At 45.1% G+C, this 25,187-nt stretch overlaps 1 protein-coding gene across 3 annotated transcripts in view; it reads left to right on the forward strand.

Moving 5' to 3' along the window:
• EEA1 (early endosome antigen 1) overlaps positions 1–25,187 on the forward strand; it is a 278,411-nt gene that overhangs the window by 189,608 nt on the left and 63,616 nt on the right. For all 3 annotated transcript variants that reach the window (XM_073554267.1, XM_073554268.1, XM_073554269.1), the window contains 4 exons: positions 5,081–5,194; positions 6,223–6,378; positions 15,912–16,051; positions 17,078–17,396. In XM_073554267.1, coding sequence (XP_073410368.1) covers positions 5,081–5,194; positions 6,223–6,378; positions 15,912–16,051; positions 17,078–17,396 — 729 coding nt within the window. The remainder of the gene's footprint in view (positions 1–5,080; positions 5,195–6,222; positions 6,379–15,911; positions 16,052–17,077; positions 17,397–25,187) is intronic.

The raw sequence follows: 25,187 nt of genomic DNA on the forward strand, positions 1-25,187 counted from the left end.
GACTTGCAGCTGTAATCGCAGCAAAAGGTGGCGCAACAAAGTATTAAGTTAAAGGGGCCGAATAATATTGCACACCCCACTTTTCAGTTTTGAATTTCCACAAAAATTTAAAATAACCAATAAATTTCATTCAACTTCACAATTGTGTCCCACTTGTTGATTCTTCACCCAAAATTTACATTTGTTATCTTTGTTTGAAGCATGATATGTGGGAAAAGGTGCTGTCCATTTTTTTTGGCGGATCCTTTTTTTTTCCCATAGACTTGCATTAGCCGCTGATTCTGACTGATGGTCGTCCGTTGCATTCGTTTTTTGACGGATCAGTTTGAATTTTAGCGTCCAGCGGCTGGAGTAGACGGACAAAGGAACATTTTTTTTCCAGCGGCAGACCGCTATTTTAAACAGCGCATGCCCGGAAGATTTTTCCTTTGATGCATTCTAACCCTAAACGGTGTTCTGGAAGCGGCAAAAAACTCTCTTTCTCCTTTTTTCCCAGAGTTCTGTTCCCTTAAATTTCATACCCCGGCGGATCCGTCCACAAAATGGATCTGGTGCATCCGTTTGTTACATAGCGGAAACGGATCCGTTTTTTCACACTTAGGCGGATTTCAACTGACGGCAAACAACTGAAGTGTGAAACAGGCCTTAGGCTAGTTTCACACTTGCGTTAGGAGGCGCAGCGTACGGCCGCCCCTTAAAATCATACCAGTGCACGGCCTGCGTACCCAATGCTAACGATAGGGTGCGCAGGTCGCATGCAGCATCATGCGACCATAGGAGGAGTTGACCGGAGGGGGAGTGGCAGAGGGCACAGCTGCACGGTGGCCGGGCGGAGCTGCACGGCGGCGGGGCGCTGCTCCTCCTAACGCAAGTGTGAAACTAGCCTTAGTTGGTGAAGCGAAAAAATATAGGCATAAATTAAATTTATGGGATCAAATAACTAAAAATTGGCATGTGCATGGAGGAGGTCTGGTGTGGTCCAATCCGATGGGTGTCGCAGGTCCGGCACCTCCCATCTTCTTGCAATGCCGCCCTCCTGTTGCTTCATGCCTCCCCAGCATCGCGCTCCTGTGCAGGTGTACTTTATCTGTCCTGTTGAGGGCAGAGTAGAGTACTGCAGTGCGTGGGTGCCGGGAAATGTCAGAGAGACCCAGCGCCTGCACACTGCAGTACTTTACTTTGCTCTCAACAGGGCAGGTCAGTACACCTGTGCAGGAGCGCGATGCCGGGGACCATGAAGCAAGCAGGAGGGCAGCATCACAAAAAGATGGGAGGCGCCGGACGCAGACCTGTGACACTAAAACTTATTTTTCTTTTTAAGGTCGGACCAGGGGCTTATATACAGCATTATAGAATGTTGTAGATAAGCCCTGAAAGGCAGTGGCTGTGTCTTATAGCGGCCAAAACTGCTGACAGGTTCGCTTTAAAAATTTCTGGTGCAAGCAATTATCTTAAGTCACATGATTAGTGAAAGGGAGTCCACCTGTGTGCAGTCTAAGTGTCACATGGTCTGCCAGTATACATTATACCCACCTTTTCTGAAAGGTCACGGAGGCTACAACACCATTAAACAAGAGGCACCACTAACCAAACACCACCGTGAAGACCAAGGAGATCACCAAAGAAGTCAGGGACAAAGTTGTTAAGTACAAGTCAGGGTAGGGTAATAAAAAAAAAAAAAAAAATCCCAATCTCTTGTGATCCCCCAGAGCACCATCAAATCCATTATCATCAAATGAAAAGAACATGGTACCACAGCAAACCTGCCAAGAGAAAAGGCCACCCACCCAAACTCTCAGCCCATGCAAGGAGGGCATTAATCAGAGAGCCAACATGAAGACCAAAGATAACCCTGAAGGAGCTGCAGAGTTCTCAAGCAGAGACTGGAGTATTTGTCCATATGACCACAATAAGCGATGGTGTTAGTAGCATCATGCTGTGGGGGTGTTTGTCGTCAGCAGGGAAGGGAAAATGGTTTGAGTCGAGGGGAAGATGGATGGTGTGATATACATGGATATTTATGAGCAAAACCTGTTTTAGTCTGTCAGTGATTTGAAACTGGGATGGAGGTTCACCTTTCAACAAGACAATGACCCACAGCATACTGCTAAAGCAACACTCGAGTGGTTTAAGGGGAAACGTGTAAATGTTTTGGAGTGCCCTAGTCAAGGCCCAGACCATAATCCAATTGATAGTCTGTGGTCAGACTTGAAGATTGCTGTTCACAAGAGGAAACCATCTAACTTGAAGGAACTGGAGTCGTTTTGCCTTGAGGAATGGGCAAAAATACCAGTAGCAAGATGTGGAACTGTCGAGGTAGCTATTTTGAGAGGGCTAAATTAACCCTTCACGGTTGAGCCAGTGATTTCCAAATTATTCCAGTGTTGCTAGCAACTCAAATGACCACACGAAGACGGGGGTCTCTGTACGGGAGGATCGAGGCAGATCACTAAGCCCCTTTATTTTAGTCACATCTTTTATAATCTTTTGCTTATTTATGCAAGGTTCTCAAGTACCAATAGCATCATTTCACTTTGTAAGCCAATAATATTGCAAGAAAACCGGAAACTACATATATGTCCATACCTAAATAGCGTAGAAAGTAGTATAATGGCATATTCTTCAGAGTTTTACACTCCCGCCTCCCTTATCTTTGTACCTGATGAGAACAGTCTGGTTTCATGACAGCCCATGCCAATTATAAAAATTTATCTTGCAGCAACAAAAGTTAAGAAACGAAACCTACAGAGAAATGGAGAAGTGAAACTTAAGCTCTGATTTTAGTATTAACCCTTCACAGAACGCTAATAGAGACTTCACCAAAGTGACTTACAGCTGTAATTGTTTCAAAAGGAGGCTCTACAAAGTATTGACTTTAGGGGGGAGAGAATAGTTATGCACATTGAATTTTTCATTTATTTTGTGCTATTTGTTGTTTGCTTCACAATGAAAAGAAAACCAAATGTTCACAGTTGTAGGCATGTTCTTTACATGAACTGATGCAAACCCTAAAAAAAGTGAAATTCCAGGTTGTGAGGTAGCAAAGCACAAAAAATGCCAGGGGGTGAATACTTTCACAATCCACTGTATATTGCTGCTTCGCATTAAAATTAGAAGGTCTATTTAAAAGTGTAAATTCCCCAGGCCAATTTCAATTTTTTTTTACATGTCTTCTGTATAAGAATCCGTGGGGATTGATAATTTGCACACGTGTTGAGTGTTTCCTTTTTTTTAGCTGTCAAGGGAACCTGTCACCAGGTTTTTCCCATATAAAGCAGGGAAAGTACCTGTAAGACCCCTGTTACAGCATACTAGAATATTGTCTATATGTCACCAATGCGCTCTCCAGAAGGCAAAAAATAGCTTTTGTTATACTTTCCTACGGGGGAGGTCCGGTCCAATGGGCATTGTTGTTTTTGATCTGACGCCTCCTCTCTTGCTTCGTGTGGAGGACATGTTCTACGTCCTCTGTCATGCTCCTGCATAGACGTACTTCTTTGACCTGCTGGGGTCAGAGCAAAGTACTGCAATTCGCATATGCGGGGAAAGGCTAAAGAGCACTGCCGCGTAGGCAGGGCAGAGAACTATGCTTATGCGGAAGCACGATGCCGGGGACACTTTGTGGATGAGCCCATCGTCCATATGAAGCAAGAAGAGAGGAGGCGCCTAATTTAGACCAGCAACTCCCACCGGTCTGAACCTTCCTGTAGGAGAATGTAATAATGTTTTTTTTTTTTGTTATATGGAGAATGCATTGGGGAGTATTTATAGCAGCGTTAATGCTGTCACATGGAGCTTACAGATGCTGGCCCTTCTTGATATGGGAATAATCTGGCCACAGGTTTCCTTTTTAATGTTGGAGATCGCTGTAGTTATTTTTACAACACCTAAATGGGTCTGTAAACATGATGATTAAAACTGGAGGGTCTGTTAATGGTATGACATTACTTTTTATTCATTTATTTTACTCGTTTATATAGCGTTGTTAATTCCACAGTACTTTACAAACATTATAGGCACTGACCCCATCGGAGCTCTAAATGCCCTATCAGTATGTCTTTGAAGTATGGGAGGAAACTAGAGCACACGGAGGAAACCCACTCAAACACGGGAAGAAACATACCGTATTTTTCGGACTATAAGGCGAACCGGACCATAAGACGCACACCAAATTTTCAGAAAGAAAATATTGGAAAAAAAATAATGTATCAAATGGGGATCCATCTTATAGACTGAATTCAGCTTACCGGGAGGGAATCTACACAGGTGGAGGAGTGGTCACGGGTTGTTCGGCGATCCAGGCTGATGCGGTGGCTTCTGGTAAATCCCATCCCAGGCTGGTACGGCGGTGGTGCTCGGGTCCCGGTGGTTCCACTGGTATTTTGTGACAGGTATGGCGGTGGGGCTCTGCCAGCATTTTGCAACTGGTGCGGCAGTGATGCTCTGTGGTGCGGCGGGGCTCTGCAAGGGTTTTGTGGAAGCCCGGAGGCACCCGCAGATCCATTGCTGCGATGAGGTGGCCTCCGGGAAAATGGCCGCAGGAGGTAGCGCATGCTCAGATCGAGATCTCGGCAATGAGATCTCGTCGCCGAGATCTTAATGTGCTGCAATGCGGTGGCTTCCGGGAAAATGGCCCCTGGGGGCGGTGCAAGCTCAGATTCAGTTCTCGGAACCCCGCCGCACCAGCCTGGGAAGGGAGGCTGCATCGCCCTGCAACGTCGGACCGGGACCGCTGCCATTGTATTTTGTAAGTATATTCCAACTATAAGACGCACCCCCATTTTCCCCAAAAATTTTTGGGGAAAAAAGTGCGTCTTTGTACCGTATTTTTCGGACCATATCTCCTTGCATTTGTCCTAGGTGGGATTTTAACCTAGACCCCAGCGCTGCAAAGCAACAGCTCTAACCACTGAGCCACCGTGCTGACTACTTTTTCTGTGCCAATATTTCAAGGATATCATTGCAGGTGCTAGAAGATGGGCAGCTATTTTGTATCTTAGGACAATTGGCTTTTTGTATAACTATTCTTTTTCTTAATTGATAAAATTTGTAAGATTGGTCTATGTTCACTAAATTTTAGATCAAAGCAAAAACTGAGCTTTTGTTATCTGCTGAAGCTGCGAAGACTGCACAGAGGGTTGACTTGCAAAATCATTTGGATACAGCTCAAAATGCATTGCAAGACAAGCAACAGGTAAGCATTGCTTTAATGTCACTAACCATGAAACCGGGAACTATAATGTACATTGTGTTAGGGTCGGCGGAACGCACCAGATATAAATAATGGAAGGCGCGTTCGCCGCCCGGGGTCCACCGTGCGGTAGATGACAAGACCGCTGCTGGACAATGGCAGATACGCTAGAAGTGCGATACAGCGCTCGGGTTAACGTCACCCGAGAGCCTGAGAGCGGACTCTGTTTAGTCACAGAGACGCCAAAGTATGAACTAGACGTAAAGGCTGAACCTGTTAGCTGCACAGGTCAGCCGGCGTGTGGCGTCGCAGCCGCGAACACCAAAAGCTGCTACTACTGCAGCGCGGCCGTAACTGAAGCCGCTAAGCGACGATGCCGGAGGAGCCGGGCACCGACGGACGCTAGTGTAGGTGAGGAAGGCTCAGTGGCGTGTAGCCTGCCTCAATCTGGAGCTGACTAACCCAACATACTGTCACCATTCGTAATATCCGAGGGAAGGGGTTTCATAATAAGTCAGACCACCAGTCCATGCATCCATCACCATACACACAGCATAATATGCTACACTAGCGCATGGCCGAGCCGCCATGCAGGCTTTTTATAGCCATGCGCTTCCGGGACCTTCCAGTACTATAGGAAGGACCAATCAGATCCGACATAGGACCTTCACATGTGACCCCTGCTCTCCACTGAGAGGACAAGTTGCGGGCATGCCCAGTCGCACGGCGCAAGGACTTAGCCTCTAGAGCAGTTCCCTGCAAAGCAGGTTGCGTTATCATTGCTGCACCAGAGGTGGCAGCAACATCCAGGCTCACAGAACGAGTCTGCGGGGAATGCCTGGTTCGCCGAGATTGCTGAGCAGGAGTCCGAGCGGTTGGAGGAGAATGGGAGACCGCAGGATGTCTGGCTCTGGATTCCCGCTGTGCAGTGCCAGGAATCCGACGCCTAACACATTGTATGTGTGTACGTGTTCTGGATTGTTGTTCTTTTGTGCTGTATTTTTCTATTGAGCCTCTTCTTTTCTAAGTAGGAATTGAATAAAGTTAATGCTCAGCTTGAGCAAGTGACTGCAAAATTACAAGAAAAGCAGGATCACTGTACACAGCTGGAACAAACTCTCAAAGAGTACAAGGAAAAGCATCTCAACCTAGAACAAAATGCAGAAGCACTTGAGGGGCAAATTAAGGTGAGTGCATAAAGCCAATGATGGAACAGTATAGCCAGCCTCGTCCTAGCTCAAAAAGGCGGCTTTAAATGATTCTCCAAAAATGTAATAAAATGGCCCCCATCACATTCAAATGGCAATTTGTCCTAGTCACTTATCAGGATTTCCTGCAGTCTAAAGAAACACTGCTACGAAGATTGTGCCAACTGACAGAAGCTGTATCATAAGCACACATAAAGGGAGCTGCCAGAGAAGCTAGTGACAGGAGAAAAAATAAATCTTTTCCTCATCTGACTGCGAACAAATGAGCTTCAGTTCTCCGTACTCAGTCAGTGGAGGAGATGATTTACTTGGTCTCATGTCACAGACTTCTCCAGCAGCTACAAGAATGTATGTTTACGATACAGCTCCTCTGTCAGTTGAGACACGGGTCCATCCTGACACATGACGAAGATGAGCATCTGTTTAAATAACATGACTGAGTCTATTTTACTGCACTCTTAGAGAATCCCTTTAAGGGGTGTTTACGTCATTCAAACTACGCTTTTTCCCAGTAACTGTGCCACACCATCCAAAGGTTGTATCCATTACTACAGTTGAGTTGCGGAAGCTCTAAATGCGACTCTTTTACGTGTTGACTCTATTTTAAAGGTTTATTCTCATTTTCTCTTTTTTTTTTTTTCCCAGGAAGGCAATCATTACTCTGCCTTTTGGCTTCCTGTTTGCGTCTATTGTTGATTAGCAGTTTGGATCAGTAGCTTACACCTGGATGCTCCCCCATGCTGCAGCTATATGCAGGTTTGCCTCTGCGGCATGGGAGGAGTGCAGGAGCAATATATTCTGCTGGATCCATTGATCTTGCCATATTCAGAGCAGTGTTTCCAAGAACTACAGCAAAGAACCTGATTTAATGCTGCGTTCCTTGCCTAGGAAACCAGCTACCTCTGATAGACTGCAGAAGTGGCTAGTTACCTTGGCAACAAAATCATTTTTGAGAACAAAAAAGATTTTTAATTAAAGGTAAATTGCAAAGTTGCTTGTTTTAATAAGCTCTATTTGCAAATGCACCCATTTATAATTATTAGAACTCTATTTAATAACCTTTTGTTATTTTTGTAGCATTTCTAGCCACAGAACTTTTTGTTCCTTAGAGGTATTCATCTCTGCTTCATCTCGCTTTGAAATATTTATTTAAGTAATTTCCAGTTTTGTTACATTTGTTACTAAAAAAGTGTTTTTCTGGTCCATGTTTTTGGGGGACACGAGACCGTGGGTTAGAACTGCTACTATGAGGTGGACAACAAGTAGTAAAAAGAAGTCTATCTCCCTCAAAATGCATTTTAAATGGTCAATATAGACTTAGCCCTTTTAACAACCATACTAACACTGTACCGGTTACTGGCACAGTGCCTGAGAAAATAAGTTTTAATTCATATGCAAATTAAAGCCTTCTTTGGATCCTTTTGAAACTGTAGAAATGTGGAGGCAAATCTGCGCTGCCAAAAGTACCAGATGCAGTATCTGCTCCTACTTCATCTTATACATTTGGCAGTGCAGATTTACCTTTAAAGGTTTATTCTCAAGCTATCTCTTGAGCAACACGCAGCTTTCCAGTCGATTTCACTTCCTAGTTTCTGGCAGGCGGTCTCTCCTCCTTGAGTGAATAGTAGAGCTGTAGTAATGGTAGAACTATAAAGCTCATCACATTCAGCCATTATTATTATTATTATGCATTTATATAGCGCCATTATTCCATGGCGCTTTACATGTGAAAAGGGGAAATATAGACAAGTATAATAAACATGTGTAAGACAAGGGACACACAAGTACATAAGGAGAGGGGACCCTGCCCGCGAGGGCTCACAGTCTACAGGGATGGGTGAGGATACAGTAGGAGAGGGTAGAGCAGGTCGTGTTGTGGTTCAGTAGACCGAGGATCATTGCAGGCTTGTCGGAACAGGTGAGTCTTCAGGTTCTTCTTGAAGGTTTCCGTTGATGGTGAGAGTCTGATGTGTTGCGGCAGGGAGTTCCAGAATATGGGGGAAGCACGGGAGAAGTCTTGTATGCGGTTGTGGGAAGAAGAGATAAGGGGGGAGTAGAGAAGGAGATCTTGAGATGATCGAAGGTTGCGTGCGGGTAGGTACCTAGAGACCATGTCACAGATGTATGGAGGAGACAGGTTGTGGATGGCTTTGTATGTCATGGTTAGGGTTTTGAATTGGAGCCTCTGGGCGATAGGAAGCCAGTGAAGGGCCTGGCATGGGGGGAGGCTGGGGAATAGCGGGGAGACAGGTGGATTAGTCGGGCAGCAGAGTGTAGGATGGACTGGAGCAGAGCCAGAGTGCTAGAGGGGAGGCCAGAGAGTAGGAGCTATCAGTGGTTTGTTCTGGGGTATACACGATCAATGTATTTCTAAATCAGCGAGTGGGTGAGCGAGCTTTATTGAAGCATTCTGTTGCTTTTCTCCTTCGCCTTATGGGGAGACACAGGACCATGGGTTTTATGCTACTGCCACTAGGAGGCTGACACTAAGTAGACACAAAAAGATTAGCTCCTCCTCTGCAGTATACACCACACACACTGGTTCCAGCTGAACCAGTTCAAGCTTGGTGTCAGTAGGAGGCACATGTGTGCTTATCTTCACACCACATCTATAGCTTTCTTATTTTTATTTTTATTTTTATTTTCAACATCATCAAAGGATTACAGGGGGCGACAGATCCCTTAAGGAACAGATGGGAACATGGAGTGTCGCCTCCATGTACACCCCTCTGCTTCCAAGCTTATTACAGCTGGACCAACAGCCCTGTCCCATCTTGGGGGAATTAACCCCTTGGATGTCCAGAGGCTCTTATGGTGTCCGTGCGGCCCCCACTGCATCGCGACTGATGAATAACTGCAATGGAAGGAAGGCGGATGGTCCTTCTCCACCTCTCTGACAAAGGGATGGTGGATGGAAAGTTTCCCTGCACCGTCCAAGCTACAGCTGACCTGTAAGGCAGGATCGCTTCCACAGTCCGGGTCCTGGCTGCGGTGGTTCCATACCAGGACGCACACCTCTGGTAAGTGTGGGACCAGGACACGGTACAGTGAGTGCGACAGCACCGACAGAGGGCTCCTGCAACTGCTCTTTAAGCGCTATCCCCCTGGCGTCCCCTCTCCTCCAGGCGCATTTCCGACCAGCGTACAAAATTTAGGCCCCGGCTTGGGCCTATTCTAGGCCGCAACCCGGTGCTCTGCCCATTTTAGGACTTTGCGGCGCCAGCTCCGCCCTCCTCTTAGCGCATCCCACACACAGCAAGACTTCCCCTTGCAATTCTCAGTGGCCATCTTTACCCGACCACCGCCTCTCCACACGTGCAGCCTGGTCGCACGACGGTGGCACTCCTCATGGTCCCTCTGCAATTCCGAACAGAGCAGTCATTTTTATCCACAGGCCGGCTCCCTACACGTACAGCCTGCTTGTACCTCATAAAAATGCAGTGGACCAGGAGGACCGCTCACACAGGGCCAAAGGACCAGGGTAAGACCTCTGGGTTGCGCCATATACACTCAATAGCCTCATTAGCTCTTCTCTGCAATAATCACTGGGGCTTACTGGACACAGTCCTCCCTATTGGGTATATCCGCAGTATCAGGAACATTCTGGGGTATACCATGTCTCTCTCTAAAACATCCAAAAAGGCTAACAACACACATACAGTGTTTTTCACCTCATGAACCACGTGCCAGCCTGCGTTACCACGGGGACAAAGTACACCACTCTGCAAGGCCTATGATCCCTATTGTGCTCAGGAGCCCTCAGCCGCCACCGAACCCAGTGTACCTAGTCCCCCTGAGCGGGCTTTGTCACTGTCGCAGTTCATGGCTTCTCTGACTAAAGCAGTTGAGTCCCTCCAAGATCCCGCCACGGGTCGGGGCATGTGCCTGCCTGTCTTAGAAGGTTCCTCTACCTCTCAGGGGCCGTTCTCAGTGAAAAACTCCACAGGCATCTAGTAAACGGATCCATAGCACGTCTCCCTGGCCCTCTCGTGCCTCGGCATACATGAGCTCCGTTTCCCGCTCCCCCTCAACCGGGGTTCTCATTAATCAGGACTTTGAGCCTGATACCAATATGCCGCTTGATCTAAATTCTCCGGATTATCAGGCGACGGTGGATAGTCTCATTGAGACAGTAGTCCAGACTGTGAAGAATGACGAGGACTTTAATTCCGTCCCGGAGCACACGGTGTCCTTCAAGAGGACCAAAACGCTCTCATAGGTTTTTTTACAACCATTCCGAATTTAAGGACAAAGTTCGGCGGCATAGGGAGCGACCGGACAAACGCTTCGCAAGTCAGAAGCCGCTTGAAGCAAGATATCAATTTTTATCGGATCTGCGGAAGGAATGGGCCGAATCTCCTCCAGTTGACATCACCGGTATCACGCCTGTCCACCAAAACCCTCCTATCCTTGCCAGATGGTTATTCCATTAAAGAGAATCTTACCTGTTCAGTTTTTGAAGTTTCGGGCTCCGAACTCTCTCCCTCTTTCTCCGCAACGTGGGTAGCTAAAGCTAGTCTCTTGGGCAGATACCCTGACCAGAACCATTCAGGATAGTGACCTAGTGATCTTCCCCCTGAGGCAGCGGATCTGGCAAATCAAATCTTCTTAGCCGGGGACTATTTGGTGCACGCTTCCCTGGACTCTGCTAACTGTGCCCCTCTTACAGCCGCAAACGCCATCTCCATTAGACGAGCATTGTGGCTCAGAGAATGGTGAATGGACTCTGCCTCCAAAAAAATCCCAAACGTGTCTGTACCACAGGAGGAAAAAGTAAATTCCTCCCCCAACAGAAAACTAGACATCCTTTTCCTCGGCATCAGCAGATGTTTCCGATCCTTTCGCGGCAATCCCATTTGGTCCAATACAGCCACCTCTTCCGGCTTGGGGCGCTCCACCCGTGGAGACAGGGGCCCCCAGCTTTCGTGTAAGTCCAGCCAGTCATGGAAGAACTGTCCCAAGCAATCCAGATCTAAGGGAGCCAGGTCCCATAGATTCTCGGCTCAATGACCCACGGCATTATCCGGTCAACACCAGCAGAGTAGGCAGCAGTCTACTCCGATTTCGCTGTACCTGGCTCTCCGTCGTTCACAACGAATGGGTCAGGGACTTGGCGTCTTCCGGTTACAAGATTTTCTTCCCGCCCTCCAGCACGGTTCTTCCCCTCTCGTCCCCCCAAAACAGAGGCGTAGGCACGGTCTTTCTACCGAGCCATCAATTCACTTCGCCAAAACCGAATCATTGTTCCGGTCCCAAAAACGAGAGGCTCGAGGGGTTCTAAACTTGAAGAAGGACGGGGACGGTGCGGACCATTCTGGACCTGAAGCTCCTAAACAAGTTTGTCAAGATCCGGTACTTCAGGATGGAGTCCCTCCGTTCATCCCTTCGGTGGAGATGGGGAAGTTCCTAGCATCCATCGACAGCCGGGATACTTACCTGCATATCCTGATTTCCTCCCCGCCCCCCATCACCAAAGGTTCTTGGGCTGCGCTGTCCACGAGGAACATTTCCAGTTTACAGCTTTGCCCTTCGGCCTCGCAAAGGCTTGCAGAGTGTTGACGAAAATCATGATGGCTATCATGTCCATTCTGCACTCTCAGGGCGTGGTCATTTTGCCATACCTAGACGACCTCCTAGCCAAGGGCCCGTCTTTCCAAGCCTGCAGGGAGCTGGTAACCAAGGTACACATCGGGTTTCTAAGTGCCACGCGCCGCTTAGGAACCCGATGTGTACCTTGGTTACCAGCTCCCTGCACCAGCGCGCTGGTAACTAAGGTACACAGTGGGTAACTAAGTGACGTGAGTCGCTTGTTACCTGCATGTCGCTGGTGCTGATCGCTGGTGAAACTGCTTGTTTGGCAGTTCACCAGCGATCATGTAGCGACACACCAGCAATCCTGACAAGGTGATATCGTTGTCGGGATCGCTGGTGCGTCGCTATGTGTGACGGGACCCTAATTCTAACTGCCATTCTCAGGTGTGGAGACCAAGAGATATTGGTCTAAACTAGGAAAAATCACAAAAATAAATTGGTTTCACATCCTGCCGTACCTTTTTTCACTAAAAAAAAAAAAAAAAAAAAAGTATTTGCTGCGTTTTCTGAGCAGTCTAGATCCTATAGACTCCAATTGATTGATTTTGGTGTCGAGCACAAGATGCTGCAGAAAGTAGTTAAGCTATTGATTTGTATTTCCATTTTGCTTCCTTTAAACATCATCCATCAGAAAGCACTCCATTGCTTCTTCTCACTCTAGACTTGCATCGCCTAGGCAGGTTTCCAACCTGGTCACTTTTCTGACCCAAGCCTTTTGCTGTCTGCTTTTACGGGGCACTCTTTCCGGTTCGTCCACACTTCCATCTAAACTTACTAAATTCTTTTTTAGTAACATAGCCATTTACGCCACCATACTGAGAACGCATTGGGAATTTACTTGTACATTAGTGGAATTTTTCATTTATTCCCAGTAATGCCAATATATATAACCTGTTAGGGGTATGGTGTGCTTTTAATCATGTATGTGAATAAATTATATGCACATATATCCGTTTTCTTTATGAATTTATTCAAAGTTATGTTTTATTTTTTGGTTTGGTTACAATGGTATTCATTGGAATTAGGACTATTAGTTTAAACTGATCTGAATACAGTGTTCCAAACTAGGATGCAGATTTTTTCCGGAAGAGGCTATCTTCTCCCAGATCCACCATGAAGCAAGCAAGTTCCTATGTGCTGCTGTGAATGAAGGTTTCTCCATTCGTCACTCTTCCTCTTTGGCTACTGAATTTGCTAATATATATATATATAAAATTTTTTCCATTAGTCTATTTCTTCATAAGAACATTACTCGGGTTCTTAATTCATTCACTTTCTTTTTCGGGGACCTTCTGGATGGAGTGACCCTTTTCTGTTTCCTAAGGATCTTTTCAGCCGTTCATATGTCAAGGGCATCTCCCTTTCTCCTTATGTCAATTTCATTTTCTTCACAGTTGGTCTTAAAATGACATGATGAAGTACATTCACATGGTGTCCTGCTCCCTTTACAGAATGGCCAATTGCACTGGAGCACAATTTTTCTCTGTAATATGTTTACACAGAGCTGGTTTCATATACAGTAGACCTTAGCCTTTTTTTTCCTGAATTCCTTATAGGGCCCTAACTTGTTTCCTGCATTGCCTCTCCAGATCGCATGGTACTGTGTGATCATTCTTTCTCTTCCCACCCCTAAGAACTGCTTTTGATGTCCTACAAGTTTTTTCTACTTCTGCTTCTGTTCCACCTGATTTATCTTCGTGCCTGTAGAAGGGGTATAGCTGGTTGGAAGAACTAACACTTTTTTACTTAGTGTCTACCTCTTAGTGGCAAAAGCTATAAACTACAATTTCTGTCCCCCAAAATGAGATTGCTGAGAAAAGGATTTTTTAGCGAATAGCAAAATTATTTTTTTGTTTGTAAAGGTCACCCCTTTCTATTTGACTTGCATAGCAACCCATTTGCATGTTTTCCACATGAGCATTTCTATGGGCCTTCTAGCTCAATTGATTAGTACTCCAGATGTTGGATAGCTGTCTTCTTAAGCTCGGTTCATATTTCATTATGGAAACCATGACACTGAAATGGAGTGTGCTTGTTAACATATTTAATTAAACACTTATAAACCACATTAAGTTTACTTGGATTTATCAGTACTCTGGAAAAATAGCACTGTACTGTCAACTGCTGTAATTTTGTCCTGAAATATATTGGATCAATGTAATTACAGGACCACCAAGTGTGTGGCTAGAGAACAGATCTAGAGGGCTAAATGTGATGGGTCTCCAAATGGTACTGCTAGCCATTGAAACTGCCATTGCCACCGGTATGCATGAGGACCCAACCAATCTTCTAGCCATGTTGTGCAGCCACACAGCCTGTTTCTATTAAATCATCTTCTACCATATTTTCTATTATTTTAGCTGCGGCCAATGTGAGAGTTTTGCTTTCCTCCGTTATGTTGGGTACAGTGTAACTAAAACTTAGAGATTATTATTGCTCACCCCGTCATATTTTGGAGGATTGTTCACTGACTTGGCATTTTTATATATTTTTCCATTTTACAGTGCATTGTGGCTTATTTTAGATAATGTATTTTGTACTAGGGTTGTCTTTGTAGTGCTGAATGGTGGCCACATAGGGTTGCTGTGACTGTGTTTATTTGGTAGTTTTTTAAAGGGAACCTGTCAGCAGGATTGTGCACAGTAACCTACAGACAGTGTCAGGTCGGAGCTGTTATTCTGATTAACATGATACCTGGGGTGATGAAATCCGTCCTGTGGTTGTTTTTTAATCTGTATTTGTAGTTTTCAGTTAATGATCCCTCACTGACCTGCCCCCTATTTTACATACTGCATAGAATTTTATTTAAAAAATATTTATAGTCATCAGGAAGGTGGCGGCGCCTGCACTGTAGCATAAGATTTTTATTTTTTTTTGTACTCCTTTATATAGCGCCAATAATTCCACAGCGCTTTACAGACCTTATCGGCACTGTCTCCAATCTAGATTCCCTATCAGTATGTCTTTGGAGTGTGGGTGGAAACCAGAGTACCCGGAGGAAACCCACACAAACACGGGGAGAACATAAAAACTCCTTGCAGATGTACTCCTTCGTGTGATTTGAACCTGTGACTCCAGCGCTGCAAGGCTGCAGTGCTAATCACTGAGCCACCGTTTCGCACCCATAAGATGCATGTATTCATTTGATTTACGGTACTCATAATTTTTTTTTTTTTTTTTCATCAAAACTATATCTTAATTAAAATGATGGCGGCGGCCGAGCCTGCAAGTAGCATCTTGCTAGAGGAAATAAAATTGGCTCCATCAAGGGGGCCTCAGCAGTGCCTGCGCAGTGGCGTCTATCGGATTGCAGATAGATGCTACTGAGCAGGTGCTGCCCCGGCGCCATTTTGATGGAGCCATTTTTTTTAAATCTCTAACAAGATGGCAGCAGCACCATCTATTGGAACACGATAGATGCTACTGTGCAGGCGTGGTTGCTGGCGTCATTTTGATCAATATAATGTGTGGGTTTTTTCCCCCAACAAAATTATATGATCAAACTAATTCATGGATATTTTATCCATCGTATCATGCTACAGCACGGGCACTGACTTGATGAATGTTTTGCTTTTTTTTTTGAGGTTGTTTTGTTTTGTTAAACAATATTCTGTGCAATGTGTAAAATACAGGACAGATCACTGAGGGATCAGGGACTTACCAGAAGTAATACAGATGAATATGTAAGCAGAGCACCACATAAAGAGCAACCACAGGCCGCCCAGGAGCACGAGAATCTCACTAACTGAAAACTACAAACACAGATTAAACACTTATCATGTTAATCAGTATAACGGCACCGACCTGACACTGTGTGTAGTTTACTGAGCACAAATCCTGCAGAGCAGGTTCACTTTAAGCATTTTTAATGTGTGTTATATATGGTGGTGTTTATATGTTTTACATTGTATTTTCTTCAGAAACTGGAAGTAGATCTAACAAGCGTAAAAGCGAATCGTGAGCAATGTGTGCAAGATCTTCAGCAACAGAAGCAGCAGAGCTCACAACTGGAGCTAAAAGTGTCAGAACTTGTCCAACAGCTTGAGGATGAGAAGGCAATGTAAGGAACTGTCCCCAATGTCTATACTAAAGTCATAGCTCCCTTTTATGAATAAGGTCTCTGCTAGGAGTGTTGGAAGGCTCATGACTGCACTTTTATTTTTTAATTTCTTAAGTATTTTGTATGTCTTGTAAGGGCTCTTTTTTCACATTTATTGTGTTGCATATAATCAGCTGTTATTATTGGAGTTAGTTGAAGTATTGTCTGCCACACCAGAACCATGCAAACCACCTTCTACTTTCCTGGAACCCCAGTGCCTCTTCTGATTAGTAGGTCTTGGGCAGTGTCGTCATTGTGGCAGATTGCATGCATTATATTACACCAGGCCTACTCTCCAAAGAGATGCCTGCATGTTAGAGGAGGTTTGAAGGACTTTGATCTAGCAGCCACTGGACCAGGGTCCCGACGGAAAAGAAACAAACATACTATTTTGCCATAAAATACAACATTTTTTTTAGTCAATAAAAAGTAATTCCGCATCATATCCGATAGAAGAAAGCTCAACAGTAATGCTTTTTAGACCGCATTGGCTCTTAGTCATAGCACCCAGTAAGGATAAATCACCCCGAAATGTTCATTCTCTGGATCTGTACTGGTCCAAGAGGTAGGACCTTCACAGAATAAAGTGATAACAGCAATAATTCAGTGCTGTAGACCGTAAAGTCTTTCCCTGATGTGCGGCACTTAGATCCCTATACAGCAAGGAACTGCAGCACAGTTTATTGAAGTAAATGGACCAGATGCAGTTTCCTCAACAGATGGGTGTTTGGAGACAAAGAACACTGAAGGCTGTGCATTCTCATGAATGATGATGAGTTCCAGTGGCTAGCTCCTTACAAACATAAACTGATGTATCTTTGTGAAAAGTGATTATCTAAAGTAGACAACCCCTTTTATTACAGTGACCTTACAGGACAACCCTCAACCAAACTCATCCTCTGCTTTAAATAAGAAGGGTGGTGGTTTATTCTGTGGTGCACTACAGATCCCGAACAATCTTTTATCTAATGTGTTTCTTGTTAACAGAGTTGGTAATGTGAAGCAGGAGGTGCAGAAAAAATCAGATGCCTTGATCCAATCCAAGGAACAAATTTCAAAACAAGAGAAAGAGTTGACCAGTCTTAAGGAATCCGCAGAAAAGATGAAGCAAGACCTTGAAAAATTATCAACTCACAAACAAGAAGCTGTCACTAGCTTGGAGAAACTGAAGCTGGAGAGAGAAACATTAGAGAAGGAAATCTTAGATGCCAAAGACAAGCTAACAAAAAGGACAGCGGCTCTTGAAAAGTCTAAAGAGGTAATGGAAAAGGAAAGACAGACTGGAAAAGAACTCATCCAAGTCATGGTAAGCATATTGTCACCTCAAGGTCTTTGTCTAAGTATTTACTGGGCCTTTCAGGGCTGAGTTTTGTCCTTTTAATGACTCGTGCAAAAGTTTTAGCCAGGTGAGGAAAACATGCTGCAGAATAATAATGCTTCCAAAAATAGAAGTATTAATACCATATTTTTATCGTTTTAGAAAATGCAAAGTGAATGAGCAAAAGAGAAATTTAAGTCAAATCAATATTTAGTGTGACCGCCCTTTGCCTTTAAAACAGCATCAATACCATCGTATTATAGATGTGTGTATGAGTATCCAGTTATACCAAACCAGTGACGATAATTTTCATTTCTTTATCGCCTTATTTGGGGACACAGAATACCATGGGTGTATGCTGCTAGGAGGCTGACACTATGCAAAACAAGAAAATTGGCTCCTCCCCGGCAGTATACACCCACCGACAGGCACCAAGCACCTCAGTTTGTGCTTAGTGTCTGTAGGAGGCGGACCGGGATCTCCTCAGATCCGCATTTAATCTTTTTCTTTTCAACCTCGTTTTCTCTGGACCGTCCCATTCTTCTTCCGCTCAGAGTCAGACAATCGCTGACTTGGTGGACATTGCCGGCGTCCGTTCTCTGCGGAAGGTCTTTTCTTCTGCCTCAGTGGAAGGTCATCACCACCGATGCCAGTCTCCTAAGATTGGGGGGGGGGTTTACCATCAGAAAACGGCCCAAGGGCGCTGGAACGCCCAAGAGACTCTTCTGCCCATCAACCTTCTGGAGATCAGGACAATCTTCCTTGCTCTCCTTCGTTGGCAGCATCTCCTCGTAGGCAAACCTGTCCACATTCAGTCAGACAACGCCACGGCCGTGGCGTACATAAACCACCAGGGCGGTACTCACAGCAGGCAGGTGATGTCAGAAGTGGCAAGGATGGGGGCGTGGCCTGGCTGGACATGTGAGCGGCTGCAAAGTGTAAGAGCTCTGGACGACTCACCCTGTATTTACAGTGGGGCAAAAAAGTATTTAGTCAGTCAGCAATAGTGCAAGTTCCACCACTTAAAAAGATGAGAGGCGTCTGTAATTTACATCATAGGTAGACCTCAACTATGGGAGACAAACTGAGAAAAAAAAATCCAGAAAATCACATTGTCTGTTTTTTTTTTCATTTTATTTGCATATTATGGTGGAAAATAAGTATTTGGTCAGAAACAAAATTTCATCTCAATACTTTGTGATATATCCTTTGTTGGCAATGACAGAGGTCAAACGTTTTCTGTAAGTCTTCACAAGGTTGCCACACACTGTTGTTGGTATGTTGGCCCATTCCTCCATGCAGATCTCCTCTAGAGCAGTGATGTTTTTGGCTTTTCGCTTGGCAACACGGACTTTCAACTCCCTCCAAAGGTTTTCTATAGGGTTGAGATCTGGAGACTGGCTAGGCCACTCCAGGACCTTGAAATGCTTCTTACGAAGCCACTCCTTCGTTGCCCTGGCGGTGTGCTTTGGATCATTGTCATGTTGAAAGACCCAGCCACGTTTCATATTCAATGCCCTTGCTGATGGAAGGAGGTTTGCACTCAAAATCTCACGATACTTTGCCCCATTCATTCTTTCATGTACCCGGATCAGTCGTCCTGGCCCCTTTGCAGAGAAACAGCCCCAAAGCATGATGTTTCCACCACCATGCTTTACAGTAGGTATGGTGTTTGATGGATGCAACTCAGTATTCTTTTTCCTCCAAACACGACAAGTTGTGTTTCTACCAAACAGTTCCAGTTTGGTTTCATCAGACCATAGGACATTCTCCCAAAACTCCTCTGGATCATCCAAATGCTCTCTAGCAAACTTCAGACGGGCCCGGACATGTACAGGCTTAGGCAGTGGGACACGTCTGGCACTGCAGGATCTGAGTCCATGGTGGCGTAGTGTGTTACTTATGGTAGGCCTTGTTACATTGGTCCCAGCTCTCTGCAGTTCATTCACTAGGTCCCCCCGCGTGGTTCTGGGATTTTTGCTCACCGTTCTTGTGATCATTCTGACCCCACGGGGTGGGATTTTGCGTGGAGCACCAGATCGAGGGAGATTATCAGTGGTCTTGTATGTCTTCCATTTTCTAATTATTGCTCCCACAGTTGATTTCTTCACTCCAAGCTGGTTGGCTATTGCAGATTCAGTCTTCCCAGCCTGGTGCAGGGCTACAATTTTGTTTCTGGTGTCCTTTGACAGCTCTTTGGTCTTCACCATAGTGGAGTTTGGAGTCAGACTGTTTGAGGGTGTGCACAGGTGTCTTTTTATACTGATAACAAGTTTAAACAGGTGCCATTACTACAGGTAATGAGTGGAGGAAAGAGGAGACTCTTAAAGAAGAAGTTACAGGTCTGTGAGAGCCAGAAATCTTGATTGCTTGTTTCTGACCAAATACTTATTTTCCACCATAATATGCAAATAAAATGAAAAAAAAACAGACAATGTGATTTTCTGGATTTTTTTTTCTCAGTTTGTCTCCCATAGTTGAGGTCTACCTATGATGTAAATTACAGACGCCTCTCATCTTTTTAAGTGGTGGAACTTGCACTATTGCTGACTGACTAAATACTTTTTTGCCCCACTGTATATCCACTGGGCCTCACAACTGCTGAATTTTCGCCAGTACCGACTGGGCAGAGAGTGTGGAACACGCGGGGATCACCGGGTGCTGCAGAGATGGCTGGGGGCATGCATAAGAAGCAAAAGGAGGCAGCGGTGGGAGCTGGTAAAGGAATCCAAGATGGCGCCGTCATGCAGGTTGCAAATACCAGGTCAGAGAGGCAGGCAGCTCTCAGTGCAGCAGAGAAGTTGGCAGGCTTTGCCAGAACTCCAAGTAAGGCCCCAGTGAGATCGGAGGGCAGGGGGGAAGTCACCGCAGCGCAGGGCAGCAGATTCTCGGTGCTTGCTGATGGTGGAGAAGATTCCAGAGATGATAATATGGAAATGAACACTTGCACAGAAGAGCCACCAGAGGGAGCCATGGTACTTAAAGAGATACCTCATCCAGACAGCGAAGTTGTTATTCCTGGCAACACAGAACCTACACTGAGGGACGTATTTATGGCTGTGACACAATATGGCTCTACTCTCACATCTCTGGGAACTCAGATGGGACAGATTAAGGAGGAACTATCATTTATGCGTCAGAACATGCAAAAAGTGAGTGACAGGGTGTCGGCAGCGGAGGGTAGACTCGGGGACATGGAGGATGCTTTCCCACAGGTAACACGAGACACCCGCAGACATGACCAACAAATATTAGCTTTGCAAGCTAAAGCAGATGACTTGAAGAATAGGCTCAGACGGAATAATGTCCGAGTTATTGGGGTCCCTGAAAAAACTGAGAGCAATAACCCCTCAGAGTTTTTCGAGAACTGGTTGCGTGAATTATTTGCATCGGATGGACTGACCCCGCTCTTTGCAGTGGAGAGAGCACATAGGGTCCCCACCAGACCATTACCACCTGGAGCTCCCCCACGGCCGGTACTGATAAAGCTGCTGCATTACAGAGACAGAGACGCCATTTTGAAAGCAGCACGTACTAAAGGAAAAACTACCTACAATGGCCGCGATGTCTCCTTTTTCCCGGATTATTCCATCGAAGTCTCCAAGCGCAGAGCCCAATTTTGCGATGTAAAGAGACAACTGCGGAATCTCCAAATCCCGTACTCCATGATTTACCCAGCAAAGTTGAGAGTGGCAGCACTGGGAGAAACTTCGTTCTTCGAACATCCGAAAGATGCACTTCGTTGGATTGAGCAAAATGAGCAAAGGATTCGCCGGAGTTCATAAAAGAAATGGATTTCATATAAAAGTATTCGCCATCGGTATTTGCCGGTAGTATGTTTTTGGTTTCTTTATAAAGATGTCTATCCACGGCCCAGTGGAACTTTAATACTGTGCATTGTATCCGGTTGAAACACAGGGTGAAGATCGGCACGGTAGACTGCTCTTGTTGCACCCTTTTTTTTTTTTTTGTTTGTATCCTTCCTTTTTTCGTGGTCGCTTCCTGTACAGCTGAAGGATGGACTGGTGCCCTTGTCCCTCTGTTATTTGCAGAAGGATTTCTATATTGCTGTTTCTTGTGGGGTTTATTTCTTTCTGTTCTCTTTTCTTGGGGTGGGAGGGGTTTGCACGTCTCCTATTATTTGATCCAGGTGCTAATGTGTTAGACAATGATAACTTTATTTTTATATTGCAATTTGTGATCAGCAGGTGGGTTCCCATATATGTATATGTCACTACGGTTCAGAAGCAGCTATGTTTTATGGGAGGACGGAGTGAGGAGGTATTCAATTACGCCATTTGCCTTACAGTAAGATGTATAACAAAGTTCATGTACTATCCTGGAATGTGAGGGGTCTGGGAGACGCCACTAAAAGAGCAGCGGTGATGGAGTTTTGTCGCACACGATCCCCGGCGATCATCTGCTTGCAGGAGACGCACTTAGAAAAAGGGAAAACGGGACTGATAAATAGGGCGTGGGTAGGATCTAGCTTTCATTCTGCTTTCTCCAGTTATGCTAGAGGAGTAAGTGTTCTAGTTCATAACTCTATACCATTTGAACTGATAACATCTCGGGTGGACGGGGAGGGCAGAATGGTGGCACTTCACTGTAAACTAATGGCTAAGGAAATGATACTGATTGGAGTGTATATTCCACCACCCTTTAATACTAAAGTGCTGGAGATGATAGCAGCATTTGTGGATAAGATACCGAATGTGCCAGTAATATGTGTAGGGGATTTTAATAACATTATACACCCATATTGGGACAAACTTAGACCAGGGGCGGCGACGGCGGATTCTCATCAGTCGAAATTTGGGGTACTTATACAATAAATGTCGTTATTGGACGTATGGCGTCATAAGAACCCTGGGGAAAGGCAGTTTTCTTGTTATTCTAAAACACATAACACATCGCGAATTGATATGGCCCTGGGCACGGAAAGCATCCTTGCAGCAGTAGAAAAAGTGGAGTACTTACCTAGACTTTTATCTGATCATTCCCCGCTAGTAATTACTATTAATTGCTCCGTTAGACTTCCGGCAAATGTCACTATGTGGTCTATGAATGCTTTCTGGCTTCAGGTTATTGACTTGGAGTCAATTGGGATCTCCCTGAATAGGTTCTTTGAGGAGAATGAGGGATCAGTTACGCAAAGTGTTCTTTGGGATGCTATGAAGGCCTGCCTAAGGGGAAATCTAATACAAGCTATAAACAGAGCCAAAAATAAAACTGAGCAGTTTGGGGTTTTCCTTAGGGATAGAGTGAGTACTACAGAAAGGCAGTTTGTCCTGACGGGAGCGGAGGAGGACCTGCGGGAATGGAAGGGGGCACAGACGGCTTATAATACCCACGTTCTGGAAAAGGCCAACAATAAGAGATTATTTGCTAGACAACGGTTTTTTGAAGAAGGGGAGAAAGCAGGACACTTGCTGGCTCTTATAGCAAAGGTGCAGAGGAAAACGGCGTTTGTTGGCGCTATTAAAGATACAACAGGTACAATTGTTAATAGTCCATCTGAAATCCTGTCAGTCTTCGCAGATTTCTATAAAGATTTATATAACACTAAACTGGCCTGTACTAAGGAGCAGATTAAAGCATACGTAGACACAATACCAATCCCTACTCTTTCGGAGGTAGATCGGGCCTATCTAAATGGACCTATTACTTTGGAGGAATTACAATTGGCGGTGGAGTCAATGGCCAATAATAAATCACCGGGTTTGGACGGTCTGCCCCTGGAGGTCTATAACAAATTTGGGGGTGTCTTGCTACCACAGCTGTTGACTACTCTTGAGAGAGCTTCTGAGGAGGGAACGTTACCAAGGTCTCTGAAGGAGGCGGTGATAGTTGTAATTCCGAAACCGGGAAAAGATCCCCTGCTGCCAGATTCTTATCGGCCGATTTCACTGCTGACCACTGACATTAAAATTATTGCAAAGGTTCTTGCTTCTAGACTTAGTAAGGTAATAACAAAGGTGATACACAGGGACCAATCGGGATTTATGCCTGCGAGGTCTACTGCAACAAACATTAGACGATTGTTCCTTAACCTGCAGCTACCAGTGGATAATCCGGGCGATAGGGTCATATGTTCATTGGATGCGGCCAAGGCTTTCGACTCAATAGAATGGGAGTATTTGTGGGAAGTTATAAATAAATTTGGACTGGGCATAAACTTTATCTCATGGGTTTAGATGTTATATGACACGCCGTCGGCTAGAATGAGAGTGAATGGCGGTTTGTCAGCTCCCTTTGAGTTACATCGAGGCACGAGGCAGGGGTGCCCTCTGTCCCCACTGCTGTTCGCTTTGGCCATAGAGCCTCTTGCCATACTCATTAGAGCCCACACGGACATACAGGGGTTCAGGAGGGGACAGACTGAGGAGAAAATAGCCTTGTACGCGGACGACACATTACTATTTCTGGCAGAGGCCTCGTCGTCCTTAAAGGTGGCGATGGACGTTATTGGTGATTTTGGTAGCTACTCGGGACTGACGATCAACTGGAATAAGTCGACGCTGCTGTCAGTTGATGGGAACAAAGATAATGAGCACATTTATATAGCATCAGGTCTGCGACTGGTCACGGAGTTCATGTATCTTGGTATTAATGTAACAGGTAAGGTGGGAGAGTATGAGAAATTAAATCTTATTCCGGTTCTAGAAAAGTTTCAATCGAAGTTAAACATATGGGTAAAATTACCGCTGTCAGTGGTAGGACGAACAAATTTACTTAAGATGATTTGGATGCCACAATTATTGTATATTTTACATAACTCCCCAGTGTGGATACCACAAAGGTACTTCTACAAAATTAACAGTTTGTTCAGGGAATTGATCTGGGGGAAAAAAACACCACGAATTAAATTGGAAGAACTGCAGAGAGGAAAAGGGGAGGGGGGTCTGGCAGCGCCAAATCCCTGGGCATATTTTATAGCAGCTCAATTGCAGCATATTAGAGGGTGGAATGATCCGGGAGGTGGGGGGATACAAAAAATATTATTACAGCAATTCCTGGAATTAGGGGACCTATATGGAGCTCTGGAGGCACGATTATTTGCAATAAGGGGGGAGAAAACACCAACACTATTGCTGTTGCATAAATTGTGGTGGAAGGTAAGACTTCTGCAGAATATACAAGGTATTTCGCGATTTACTTTGATTTGGACTACTCCATGGCTCCCAAATTTACATAAATTACAAGGATTCAGTATGTGGGAGAGAAGGGGAATTCGAGGATTTGCTCAGATATTAGAGGAGAACGGGGAGCTGAAGGAATTTGTACAGCTACAGGGGGAGTTTGATCTACCCAAGCAGGAGTTTTATAGATATTTACAACTACGACACGCATGGCAAGCAGAGGGTGGACAGCTGGAGCAGGGGATCCCACAAAATAGGGTTATAGATAGAATAGCCGGGGTTGAAGGGTCAGGGGGTCTGATTTCGATAATCTATCGTATGTATTGGATTTGATGCTTTCAAAGTTTCCGTCGAAGTCCAAGGGGAAATGGGAGGGGGCAATAGGTCCTATTGAAGACGATCAGTGGTTGGAAATTTTGGAGAGGGTACCGGACTTGTCCCTGAGTGAATCCCATCGTTATTCACAGATACTACTGTTACACCAAAAATACAGAACTCCAAAATTCTTGCATGATATTGGACTCAGAGACAACCCTATGTGCAATAGATGTAAGACTCAGTCGGCGGATCTTATTCATATGATGTGGTCTTGCCCCAAGTTGGATCATCTATGGGAAGAAGTAGTTGATATCATTAA

The sequence above is a fragment of the Dendrobates tinctorius genome, unplaced genomic scaffold (genome assembly GCF_039654945.1).
Source record: "Dendrobates tinctorius isolate UK_male_01 unplaced genomic scaffold, ASM3965494v1 ptg000209l, whole genome shotgun sequence".
Classification (NCBI taxonomy): domain Eukaryota; kingdom Metazoa; phylum Chordata; class Amphibia; order Anura; family Dendrobatidae; genus Dendrobates; species Dendrobates tinctorius.